At 55.2% G+C, this 13,431-nt stretch overlaps 1 protein-coding gene across 2 annotated transcripts; it reads right to left on the minus strand.

The window, feature by feature from the left end:
• Positions 1 to 634: 634 nt before the first annotated feature.
• Positions 635 to 12,817, minus strand: EEF1AKNMT (eEF1A lysine and N-terminal methyltransferase). Of its 2 annotated transcripts, none has more exons than XM_036273362.1 (8): positions 12,288 to 12,817; positions 10,920 to 11,219; positions 8,981 to 9,172; positions 7,466 to 7,661; positions 6,474 to 6,641; positions 4,646 to 4,861; positions 2,299 to 2,430; positions 635 to 1,119 (listed from the first exon to the last, which is right to left on the minus strand). In XM_036273362.1, the coding sequence occupies exons 1-8, from the start codon at positions 12,438 to 12,440 to the stop codon at positions 845 to 847; spliced, it is 1,632 nt and encodes a 543-aa protein (XP_036129255.1). In that variant the 5' UTR covers positions 12,441 to 12,817; the 3' UTR covers positions 635 to 844. The 2 variants fall into 2 exon arrangements, with proteins under 2 accessions (XP_036129255.1, XP_036129254.1); XM_036273361.1 differs by having other exon boundaries at positions 653 to 1,119; positions 8,981 to 9,180; positions 10,460 to 11,219.
• Positions 12,818 to 13,431: the final 614 nt, after the last annotated feature.

A 13,431-nucleotide genomic window follows, 5' to 3' on the forward strand; every position in this document is an offset into this window, starting at 1 on the left:
ATTTAGCTGTCACTCAACAAATGCGAGCCCCGAGTCAGACACGTGGTCACGGGGCCATTTACCCACTCCCTCGGAGGAGAGCGCAATGCCCTAGGCCGCAAGGTTTGCGGAGCTGGGAAAAGCTGTGTCACGGTGCAGCGGCCCTGGCTGGTGTGGCTCAGCACACCAGAGCAGTTGGAGCGTCGGTCCGTGGACCAAAGGGTTGCGGGTTTGATCCCTGGCCCTGCTTAGGGTCCTGCCGGAGGCAACCAATCGATGTGTCTCTCTCACATCGATGTTTCTCTCTCCCTCCCTCCTACTCTCTAAAAATCAATGGAAAAATATCCTTGGGTAAGGATCAAAACAACAAAATAGCGCAGTGGGTTAGCTGTCTTCAAGCCTGGACCACGCCAGGGGCACTTGCATGCACGGAGAGCCCTGTTTTCTCAGTCTCCCATCTAGGAGGGCCCGCTCTGTCCAGTGTGTTGGCACAGAACTGAGATCATTCCCACCACCCGAACCGACAATGATAAGCAGAGCAAACCACCAATCCCAGCAGACCATCTCCAGCCCCAGGGATCTGGTGCTCACGCGTTAAGGCGCCAGCATCCGCTGGCCGCACGGAACCCGCTCAAGGACACGGTACAGGGAGCCAAGGGGATCAACCCAGTGGTACTGAAGAGGATGGGAAAAACATCTTTATTTTCCCAGATCCTCGGGCAACCTCACCAGGCTGAAGGTCGCATGCAGCTGAGTATGAAACCAAGAAAAATATGAGGCTTAAAATGTACGGTGCGTTCTAGTCCATAGCTCTCTGGCAGGCTGGGAGCCCAAGGTCAGTCTGGCAGGAGGCCGAGGCCGGCGATCACACGATCTTCACCGTCTTGAGCATGTCAGACAGGACGTACGAGCCATCCCAACCCCTCCCTGGCTTCCGCAGGGTCTGCTCCAAGGCCTGGGCCATTTCCAAGAGCTCAGACGTGGCAAGTTTCCGCTCGGGATGAGGCTGACAGAACAAAATCTCGTTCACTTCCCCCTCGATGCGCCGGACATACAGGAGGGGGAACACCGCCTGGAGCCCACTCAGCACCGAGTCCTTTAGCCCCGAGTCTCGGCACACGAGGTTGAGGATAAAGACACCTGTAGGGTGGGAAGGCGAGAGTCAGAATGACCGCAGATCAGGTGACATGTGGAGACAAGGCTCGGTTCTGAGGAGGCTGGGGGACTGAGCACCAACGGCGGCCAGGTCTGCAGAGCACACACGACACACGCAGGCAGCGAGGAGCCTGGGAAATACGCAAGGCTGTGCCAGCCTGATACTCTGCTCCCCAGTGGTGCCAAGATTTTACCCTTCTCCATGCTTCAGTCCCGAAGACTCGCTCTAAGAACTAATACCCCTAAGAAAGAGCACACAGCTCCGCAGGGATGCCACGTCCCTGACATCCGCCACGCAGCACGGCCTCGCCAGGGACGGCCAAGGTCACCCTGCGGCAGTTATGTCCCACATCAGCTCCGCTCCCCACAGCGCCTCCCACTAAATCTGAACACGCAGGGCTGCAGGTGCAGGACTCGGAGCCCCAGCTTTCGCAAGGACCTGGGCTGGAGCCCCAGCTGCTACCTCGTGTCACCTTGGCAAGTCTCTCTACCTCAGTTTCCCCGTCCGAAGTGGGCTGCCATGGACCCGAGACCACATGCCACCTCGTCCAGGCATGGGGAAGAGTGTGGCCGGGAGCCAGTGTCATGGTGCTGGCAGGACCGTGAGTGCCCACGACTGAACCCCGCGGCAGCGTCTGCGATAGCGGAGCACAGGCTTCACCACGACCCAGCATCATTACCCCGCGCACGCGCCCAGCGGACCCGCCAGCACCGCAGCCAAAGGCGTCCGGCTGCTCACGGCAGCCTCCCTGTGATGCCCCAACAGGACGCAGCCCAGACCCCGAGAGCAGAGCGAGACGGAGCTCCAGCCACTCAACACTGCACACGTGGAAGGAACAGTGGGAACGCGACACCGTGGATGACTCCCACGCGCACCTCGCTGAGGGAGGGCAGACAGACTCAGGACTACATCCTGTAGGGTCCATTCCTATGAGACCAGGCACAGGCCGGCCTAGGCTGCGCGGCAGGAGCAGCAGTTACCCCGAGAGGACCGGAGGGTGCACTTCTGGGGTGCTGCCATGTTCTGGGTGGTGCTGGTGAGTGGGCGTGTTCGGAGGAAGGAACCTATCGAGCCACACATTTATCACACGTGCATTTTCCATTATAAAGAAAACGGTTTTCGGGGACTCATCAATCCTCCCTTCCCAACTTCTGTCCACATACCTTCGGGCGCCAAGATGCTCTTGACCTTCTGCAGGAAGGGCTGGTCCACAAACGCTGGGGGTGGACAGCTCATCCCCAGTGTTGGGTCCTTACTGTCTACATCAAACATTATGACGTCGTAGTGAGGCCGAGCTGGGAATGAGAAGCAAATCGAGTTTTCGTCTTGCCAGATGAAATAATGCCACCCACATCCCTACATCGAATCCCTCCTGTGGCCTGTGGTGGGCACAGGTGGCTAAGCCAGAAGGGGGACAGGCAGGATGTGCCTCGTCAGGGCACGGTCATCCATCGTCTGGGGGATCATCGCCAGGGTTCTGCTGTGAGCACCCATTAAAGAGGAGCCTTGGTCTCCTCTTCTGGAGTCCACTTTGTGGGACAATGATCTGGTTGAGTCCGTCTGTCCCAGCAGCTGCCGATGGCAGAACATCAGTCACTGTGGGAAGCGTCTAAGTACTTGGAGCACCTGAGCTCCTTTCTTGGGCAGCTGAGTTCAAAACCCCGAAGTGGCAGAGAGCAGATGGGAGGGGAGATGGGAAGCCTGGCCTTGTTCTCCAGCTCCCCAGGTGATTCTTGGTGCAGAGTTGAGAACCACTGACCTGGATGAGCAGCTGCCTCAGCCTGGAAGGGCTGACCTAGCAAATGGCAACATTCGCTCATCTCTGGAAACAACATATGTTGCCTCCTGGGAGAAAATGTCTGTTACAGTGAGCGTATCTTTTCTAGTTACTTAGCAGTAGCGCAAGAAAGAAATGGTTTTGCTAAATGGGCGAAAAGGACTGATGACGGTCGCATCACTGCCATCATGCTGACAGCCTGCTAGGGCCGTTTTACAGGGGAGACCTGCCGTGCCGCTGACTTGTTTTCGGCAAACTGAGGCTATAATGATAACTACTCAACAATTAACAAACATTTCCTTGGGCTACGGCACACCGATCACTGTTCACAGCACAGATCTGATCGTGGATGGCTTCTTAGAGAACAGAACATGCTGGCTCATCGAAGTCCAAGGACAACCATGGTCCACGGCTGCAGCCTGGAGCCTCCAATAACCTGAAAGGTTGTGGTGGTTCGAGATCGTGGCCAGGGCTGTTCATGTTGTGGACTGAGCCCCTACCATGTGCCTGGCACTGTTTTAAATGCTTCACACATATTAGCTACGTTGGGCTTGAGCCCCCAGAATGGCTTCAGCCTCAGACAGGGAACCTAAACCCTAATGTGGATGGTTAAGTTCGGTTTGCAACTAAAATAAGGCAGCACCTGTCCATCCCAGCACCACCATGGCATCCCGGTCTGCTGCACCCGTACCAGAAGAGACTCTGGTTCAGTGAGAACCAGGGCATCCGTTACAGGACGAGCAGACCAGGAAAGGCGGGTGGCCTGAGCTCCCCAGGGTCACGTAGGACTGAACCAACCTGAATGCTCCCTGAGGGACTCAGGCTCTGGAAAGTACCGGTCCACCAGAGCCTGTCTATAAAGCTGCAGAAGGATCAAGGGACCTCTTGCAGACCATGAAGAGGACTTCTGATCTAGTCTGGGATATGAATTATTAGAGCAAAATGGAACCTTAAACCCACAGCTGCAGGGCTGTCGGGATTCCCACTGAGCAGCCCCTGCCTCAGGGCTCCTGAGCCCCGGCACCCCGACCTTCAGGGTCAGGTAACTCATCGTCATCAGTGGCTGTCGTGGGCACTGAAGGAGGGCCTGCAGCACCCATGCTCTCTCCCACCAGATGCCGGAAGCACCACTGCCCAGTGGCTACACCAACCAACAACGCGTGTGCAGACGCAGCCAAACACCCTGGATTCGGAGCCGCTGGTCAGCGTGGACGCCGCTTTGCTCTACTGGCTTCACCTCCAGCTGAAGACTTAGAAAAGACACCTCCCAACACACACCCCACCTCCTCTCCCCTCTCCTCACCCAGCTCCAGACTTGAGGGGTCCTGGATGGCCAGGAGGTGGCAAGGCTGCGGGTACGAGAAGCTCTGGCTGTTAGCACCAACGGGGCAGGAAATGGTCTGTTTAACGTGCTCAGCCCCTGGCACAGAGCTGGGTATGTGGTTGGCCCTCTGCATTTATTGAAAAAATATGTCAGCAAATGTACAGATGAAAGATGGATGATGCTGCCGTGGCTGGTTTGGCTCAGCAGTTAAGAGCGCTGGCCTGCGAACCAGAGAGTCCTGGGTTCAGCTCCCGCTAGGGGTGTGTACCAAAAAAAACAAAAATGAAACAAAAAAAAGATGGATGATGCTGATGCCGCCGTTTTAGAGATGGATGCTAGAGGCTCTCGCAGGCCTGACAACCTTGGATCCATCTCCCCATGACACCCCCAAATTCCCTGATGGCAGTACCTTCTCTTTCCGCCAGGCTGGTGACATAGTCCAGGCCGTCTGCAATGTGGACCTTCATCCGGTCACTCTGGGAAAAGCCAAACCACTGGGTGGCCACTTCCAACATGCAGGGGTCGATCTCCACAGCTTCGATGCGGGACTGTGGGAAATGGTCGTGGACAAAGAGCGGGAGGCTGCCCCCGCCCAGGCCTACCACCAGCAACGCCAGTGGGGTCTCTGTAATACAGAAAGCAAGCACCGTTTGACCATCTGCTCACTGTAAAGTTTGGTACCAGCTTCGAGAGGACAAAAGAGGGAGTCGGACTGCCGGCTCTGCCCGGGGGATAGCAGATTTAGGGACCCGATGTCCCTGTCTTACCCTAGAAATTTAGGAGTTCATTTGACATGTGAAAACTCAACCCTGGCCTCACAACCCTTCCCTCACCAGACGCAGAAGGTGACCGGTGTGTTACTGTGGCCCCGAAAGATCCCGAAGCACTCAGCTGATGTCGTACCAGGAGCCCACCAGGAGCCTATCAGACCCTCTACAAAATGGACAGACAACGGCCAGCACTGGTTCACGGCCACAAGGCAGGGGCTCCGATGCCCTCTGCCCAGCTTTCCACTCACAGGCCACACTGCCCTCTCAGACACATCAGCCAGGTGAGGGCAACCCACTCAGGTCCCAGGAATCACAGGGAGACAAAGGCCCAGATCCTGGACCTAAGTCCTCCCTTTGGGACCTAGGTCCCAAAGGAGACAAGACCTGAGGATTAAATGTAAGAACTGAACCTCTAGGGACATAGATCAAACCCAAGATGGGCCGAAGCACAGGATGTTCCTGTGAGAAACCTCCAGAGACTCTGGGTGCAGACAGAGCAACATTGTTGCTACTGTGGTCATTCCCAAACCCGTCACTAGTGATGCGGCTATGGCTGTACTACCTGTAATAGGGTTGTTTTGGGTTTTTTTTGGTAGAAATTCAAGATGGAATCAAATAATGCATTACTGAAAGCCATAACTGCTCCTAACTGCTCCTAAGTGCTCCTAAAGGCATTTCTCCAGGGACGTGGCTCCGCAGGGCGGCCTGGGTAAGAATCGCTCAAGCCAAACGGCCAGATCTGTGCACTTGACCCATCTCACTGAATGCATTTCACACCTTAATTTTTAAAATGAATGAGTAGAAGAAAAAAGTTTACACATCACCCTGGCCGGGTGGCTCAGATGGTTGGAGCATTGTCCCAGACACCAAAAGGTTGCAGGTTCGATTTCCAGTCAGGGCGCATACGGGAGGCAACCAATCGATCTTTCTCTCTCACATCCATGTCTCCCCCCCAACCCCCCGCACCCTTCCTCCTTGGGTGAGGATTAAAAAAAAGTTTAGCCCTGGCCGGTATCAGCGGTTAGAGCGTCAGCCACGAACCAGAGAGTCCCGGGTTCGGTTCCCACTAAGGGCACGTACCTCGGTTGCAGTTTGTCCCTGGCCTTGGTTGAGGTCATGTGGGTGGCAACCACTTAATGTGTCTCTCTGACATCGATGTTTCTCTCTCTTCCTCTCTCTCTCTCTCCCACTCTATCTGAAGATAATTGCAAAAATGTCCTTGGGTGAGGATAAAAAATAAATTTTAAAAAAGTTTACACATTGACACATGTAGCCATTTCAATATTACAACCTCAGTTTGGGGAAAAGATATTGGGACGTTCATTAAGTTAGAAGCAGGGTGGGAAGAAGACATGGGTGTCTACGCTCTTGCCGGTCTGTGATCACGGCTCTTAGACCACAGGCAACTCCTAGATCCCTCTGCCCTCTCCCACGCCCCCACTGTGGGAAGCAGCGACACCCCCTCACCGAGGAGCAGCTCGGGGCGTCTCAGCAAGGCCAGGCCGGCGACCATGGCCTTGTGGTGCTCACAGCACAGGTGGCTCTTGTCGATGCCCTGCCCCGGGGCTGCAGGGGGCTCCTCTGGGCCGCCAGCTGGCCGCTGCTTCTTCCGGTCCTTCTTCCGCTTCTTCTGGGCTAAAGGGGAGAGAATGAAGCCCTGTGCTGAGCCGGGTCCTCAGACAGCGAGGCACCAGAGGCAGCGGCACGGCTGACTGCTCCCCCAGGAGCCCACCGTTACACATGCAGGACTTTTAACCGATCACATGTCAGAGAGTCGGAAAGGAAAGCGGCAAAGACACACCCTGAAGCCTGGGAAAACCCAACTTGGTCCTGGTACCTCCCCTCTGAAAGCGGGAGGCCACTCACAGGTTCTGCATAGATTCTTGGAGGGAAAAAGGACTTTGTTACTGGTTACCTCCTCTACGCCAATAACTATCCTAGGGTTCTGACTCTTTGTTCCTTTAACAACCCTTTCACTCTAGTTACTGCAAGACAGAACCCCTGAGAATCTGAAGAGTTAATAGTTAGGCCCAGAATCAGTAGCTGGCACAGCCTGGACTTGAACCCAGGGCTGCCCGTCTCCAGCGCCTCTCCTCTCTCTGCTGCTCCACGCACGGTAGAAGGGCTCACCACAGAGCCCTGCCGGACTACACCAGCCCTGTGCGGAGCAACTGCAGAGCAGGCAGCTTTCCACGGAAGGCGTGAAAGCGAGGGTCGAATTTCCTCAGACCCACCAGCCCTGCTCAGCACTTCCGCCAGGCTCAGCAGCAGCCTCTATCCCGCTACGGCCACTCGCACCCTAGGAGCCGGACGGTGTGAGGGCACCCCACAGGGCCATGTGCCTCTGATCCCGGACCAGGTCTGTCCTACACTCGGCCACACTCCCAGGTCCTTCCGACCACCCCAAATCAAGAGTCCACGCCGTGCCCACTTGGGGGCCCCCGCGCCTGACGCCTCACCTCGGTGAGACACGTCCTTCAGCAGCCTGGCCTCCGACTGCACCACGTTCCTGCTGCCGAGGAAGATGAGCCGCCGGAAGTAGTGCCTGTCATCCCCCTGCACGTCCTCGATGACGTAGTCGCCACTCAAGGGGCTGCAGTCTTGGTGCTGCACCGTGCGTACCCCAATGTCCCCACCCACGGACAGGAAGGGCACCTGAAGGCACAGCAGAGATGTGGCGAACCAGCTCAGTTACGGAATATGAGAAAGTGAGCCCTTCCCGTGGGGCGGGGGGCCCACACTGAGGCTCTGGGCACAGAGCTCCAAGGACGGGCCTGCTGTTCCAGGGCTCCTCCGGGGCCTTCGCTTCATCGCCAAAGGGTCAGTTTCTGAAAACCAGCTGATCCCCCAAACCATTAGTGAAATGCAGTTGGTTCTCCCTGAGAAAAATGTGAGTATCTCAACAGTAACCCTCAAAAGCACTTTCGACAGTCCCGGACCATCCAAGCCGGAGGGAGCCCTGGGGAAGGGACTAGGACTATGAGAGGAATCTAACCGGGGATGAGAACGAAACCCAGGGAAGCAACCCCTCCAATGTGGGGAAATTCCCCCTGCCCTCAGCTGTTCTCATCCTTCTCTTCCATTGTTCTAAACAGGAGGAAACAATTAGGAGAAAAATACGCATCTCCCCTAAACCGTTCCCTTTCCCTTCCCAGTCTTTATATCTATTTCCTTTTCAAGACCTACACGAGTACTTAAATAACCCGGGATTCCTGACTTTGCAGACACACAGGCACTGGTGAGAGGTCACACCTGAACCTCCCACAGGAGCTGGCTCTCTCTGACGGACACCGACCCGAGTCTGCCGGGAAGACTCACACACATGCAACCATAGGCACAGGCAGCCCAGTGACAGAGCCCAGGCTGGGGACTGGAGCCTGTTCTCTCGCATGTGGCACTGCAGCACCAGCCGCCAGGTGCCTGGTTTCCCTTGCAGTACAGTCACTTGTCAATTACCCTGCCTTGTGACCAGGATGGCACCAGACAGACCACGTCGACCAATAGCTCCACACTGCCGCTTGGGCAAAACCCCTTCAGTTTCTTCCCAGTAAAACACCAGACCAGCAATATCCTGAAATTATCCACTCTGACCTCAGATAATGATGGTTCCAAGAAACAAAAGGGCCAAGGAGCTCCTGTGCAGACATGGGAAACAGACACAGGCTGAGCGATTCACAGAATGAAGAGCTAGAGCCGGCCGGGGGGACAGTGTCTCCTTCGTGCCACCTCTGCGGAGTCTGAGGACCCCCATGCCCCAGACCAAGATGCTGCTGCAGGTCTCAGTAAGGACAACCCCTCGCACTGCCTGGGGCAAGGGAACCTGACTTATGCCCAGTGAGTTCTCAGCTGCTGACAGGCCCTCCAGGACCGACTGGTCACAGACCCTGCCCAGCTCCTTCCAGGACACCCTCTGTTTTTGGGCTGCTAATGTGACCTCTCGGTGACCCATGCAAGCTGCTGCCAGAGTTTGTTACCTGCTGCTGGGAGGGCATCCCGGCCGGGGCCAGCTCCATGACTCGGGCCGACAGCTCGGCCTGGATGCTGTCCATGCCTTCATACTGCTGACCTCGGTGAAGGGCCACTGTGATCAGCCTCCTGAAGCCGGCACTGATCGCCAGCTGCTTCCGTCCCTCCTCCATGCCGAAGAGCCACTCGGTCTCCCGACCCTGGGGAACTAGAAACAGCACCTGGTGACAGGGAGTCCCAGGAAGAGTGTTCAAGGCCACTACTGATATGACCTCATGGCAGAGAGCCAGGCCCAGGCCAGCATCCCTTCCAACTGTGACCACAGAGGGGCATACAGTTCCCTAGAGCACAAGGCACAGAGCCAAGCCACCATCCGACATGAGGCAGGACCAAGGGGGACTAAGAAGTGTAAGCACAAGTGTAAGGGCAAGGAGGCAGGTCCCTGGTGCAAGAAAAAAATAGCAATAATACTAACACTTATTACACACCGGGTATTATTCCAAGCAGTTTACAAACAGAAAGGAATTGAATCCTCACAACAGCCCGGGATGCAGGTAGAGGTATTGCTCCCATTGCATTAATGAGTCACAGAGGTTACACTATTTGCCCAAGCTGACAGCTAATAAATGGCAAAGCCAGAACTCAAACCCAGGCTGTCCAGCCCCAGCCTCCATACTCGCCTCCTGCCCAGGGCACTGTTTGTCCCCACAGGTGCAGTTAGGATTATGGAACACTGGGAAAATGGCTTGGTCGTCAGGAAACAAGTGACCAGCGTGACCATATCAACACCTTGAATTTATCTAAGATTTTCTATTTTTAAAAGCATTCCCTCATACTTTCTCTTTTGAATAATTACTATATTAATTAATAATTGCTAATGTATAATTAGTAATGATCTTGTATCGTTTACCCCTTCCACTAATAACGCTAATGCTCACAAAGCACCTATCACGTGCCAGGCCCCCTCCTAAGAGCTCTTACACTTCTCACAACTACACAAGGTAGTTATGATCTCACTTTATGGATGAGGAAGCTGAGGCACAGAAACAAATAATCTGGTTGCAGAGCTGAGTATTTCAGTCACTGCTCTGTGGCGTCTCTCCAAATTCAGCAGGGAGACACGGCAATGTCCCTGGGTCCCACAGCTCACAGGCCACAGAGCTGAGACTCTCCTGCGCCCACTACTCCATGTTACAAAGTAACTACCATCTCTACAGTGTGTGACTTGCCTAAATGTATCTGTATTACTTCTCTCCTCCCCACCAACGCCCTTCTCCCGCCTCACCAAGCCTTTGCGATGGAAGATGAGAAGAAATAAGCTCCAAATCTTAGCAGAAGCTGGAGAGCTGCTACTGTGCCTTCCTAGTGCCTTGAGAAGTCTAACCTCTGAAAGTACCACCTCTGCAAGACCAAACCAGCCAAGGCATACCCATCCGCCAGCACCCCCGCCCAGCCCCTCCAGGGAAGAGGGACCAATCCCAACTCACTGATGAAAATGGCAAAATGATTGTCCCGCGATGGTTTCACAGTGGGGCTGTCCACCACGTGGAGGGTGTAGCGTGGCTCCCCTGTGTCCCCATTGCACAAGTCCAGGGACACACTCCCCAGCCCGGCCTTGCGGTACAGCTGGCTACACAGCCAGGCATACTGCTGGCGCTCCCGCACCGCCTCGGCCAGCTGCTCGGCACTCTCCAGCCGCATGGGCTTTCCCTGCTCCTGAGCACACAGCTCAAGGATCTGAAGGGAGGAGCCAGGGATTGGCCTGAACTTGGTCATGATGAAGGCAAAGACAGGCAGGGGGAACCGAGGCTCTGCTTCCAACACCTGGTCCTGGCTGCTGGCCACCTGATGCACCCTGACCATCCACCCCTCCCGGGAGAAGTGACCCACTGCTTTCTTCAGGACGTGAGCCTGAGCCAGGGAGATGCAGAGGTAGCGACCGCCCACCTGCAGGACACGGCCAACCTCAGCCAGCATCCTGTCCACCTGTTGCAGGGTCCTCTCCTCCTCATCTGTCAGGACAGCATCCAGGGTGCCTTTGTCCAACACCACCTGGAATGAGGCATCAGGAAACTCCATCTGGGTCATGTCCATCTTCAAGAAGCTCATCTGGGGCCGTCGGTTGGCATTGCGTTCCTTCATCTGCTTGATGACGACCTCACTGATGTCAATGTTCACGATATCCTGATAGCCCACGTCGTACAGCTGCTCGCTGAGCTCTGAGTTCCCGCACCCAATCACCAGAACCTGGAGGGAAACAGCACAATGGAGATGACCAAGGCAAAGGAATGGGCTTCAAATGCTTTGAGGAATCAAGTCTCACCTGGACTGTTGCATGGTTTCAGAAGGGGGAGATGCTATTGTCACAGAAGAGAACACCAATGCACTAAGTAGTTACAGTTGAAGGCTCCTATTTGTTTACTGTTGAAAACCTAGTTCTGGCATAATCCTGTTCCACTCATGCCTTTGGCTCCTCCTGATACTCTGGTATTTTCTGAAACCAAACTTAAAAACACAGGTTGTGGCCTCCTGTTCTGTGGAGCAACCTCCTATTGATCCTTCAAAATCCTGCCCTGATGTTGCCATCTCCGGAAGAGCACAGTATATACAATGAGAGGTGCATAGCTTTGGAAGTAGATGGGCCAGAGTTTAAATTCCCATGTGGCCACTTACTACATGTATCATCCTAGGTGAGAAACTGGTTCTTAGAGCCTCAGTTTCCCCATCTGTAGAATGCAGACAGCACCACTCACCTCATGTAATTTACTATGAGAATTCAGCTATCAAATGAACACACACCCCCCCCCCAGCACAAGGCTTGGCACTTAAAGCTTCCTTAAAGCCTTCTACTCTCCCTCCCTCCCTCCCTCCACAGGCCCAATGCTGTCATACCTATTATGGTACCTATCACTTTTCACTTTGGGATCATGCCCGAGGCTCATACCTTAATGCTCTTGTAACTTTAAGGCTAGGCACACGGCCCCACAACAACTATTTGAGAACAGATTCGTGGATCAGTAAAGCCACAACTAGTGCCTGCTTCATCAACATGCAGTTCTGTAGGAGACCATACCTAGGTTGGGTTACTATAAGAAATGATTCTTCCAGTGGGGTTATGAATTGAAGGATCCCCTGGGGGCAGGAAGTCTTTTATCTCAAAACCTTTAAAAGAATACTTTTAATTGTCTTTTAGCCAGAATGACTAGCATGAAATCCTGAAATTATGGGCTCAATTTTGGGCCCCCACGCGTGTCACTGCCTACCACGTGCAGGATAACGTGGAAGGCAGTCCCCACCTTCCCAGGCCGCGCTTACCTTTTCCCGGGGCTTGATGTACTTGTGCAGCACCCCGCACAGCTCCAGGTACGTTCCGTACCACTCGAAAGCTTTCTTTCCGCGCTGCTGGAAGAACTTCTCCCAATAGTCAACGGAGCCAAACTCCTTGGAGCTCTTAGGCAAGAGATTCATATTCCCGCACTGGAGCTGCGTCTTCAGCCCTGTCCACACCCCCTGGAAGGGAGGTCCCGATGGAGGGTCCTTCCCCCAAGCTGGCTCCGGGACACTTCAGTGCGATTTCTTCCCACGGATAAGCAGCCACGTTGTTGTTGTTTTCTCCACTCAAAACCAAAAGGAAGGACCCTTTCATGCGGACCGCACGCGCGAGACACTGAACCGAACACACGCTCACTCTCTACCCACAGCCCCTGCCCACACGCGGAGCCCCTCACTTTCCCAGAGCACGAGTTCAGATTCGCAATCATATCCGGGTGCGAGGCTTCGCGATTGGTCGGCTGCCCAGACCATCCCAGCATCTCATAGGTCACTGGTTTTCGTTCCTGGCACCTCATTGGCTGCAACGGGCTCACCTCACGCAGGCGCCGAGCGTGTATTTACGTGAGGCGGAAGGGGGCGGGGCCGGGGGCGGGACGGAAGTGGCCAGCTGCCCGGAACCCAAGCTGGGCCCCGAACCCTGGGAGAGGGCAGGCTTCCGGCTTTCTATGTTCGCTTCGTCAACAGTCCAGATAATGAGCCACACAGGGCCGAGCACGGCCGGGGGGCACCCTGGAGGAGGGGATTCCCCCTCGGAAAAGAGAAACCTGTAGAAGGAAAGGGAGGCGTGGGAGGAAGGCCTAGGGCAGGGGAATGGCTTTGCAAGGGTGACTTCCCTCCTGAAGCCGGAGGGCTCGGCGTCTGCACCTGGTTACTTTGGGCGAAAGGACGCAAGGGCAAGAACAGGGGCTCCTCGTCCCAAAGCAGCTGTGCAGCCTCTTCGGTAAGGCTGGGCCCGAGCCTCCTACTGTCTAAAATGAGGAGCCTGCACTGGAACCCTCAGAGGCTCTCTCCAAGCCCAACTCTGGCTCCCTAAACAAGGGGTCCCACAGAGCTCCCTTCAGAAGAGCCCCAGACGGCCCGAGGCCGGTCCTGTTCTCCTCGGCTTCCTTCGAAGGGTCTCCTCCGC

This window comes from Molossus molossus, unplaced genomic scaffold (genome assembly GCF_014108415.1).
Source record: "Molossus molossus isolate mMolMol1 unplaced genomic scaffold, mMolMol1.p scaffold_m16_p_20, whole genome shotgun sequence".
NCBI lineage: Eukaryota > Metazoa > Chordata > Mammalia > Chiroptera > Molossidae > Molossus > Molossus molossus.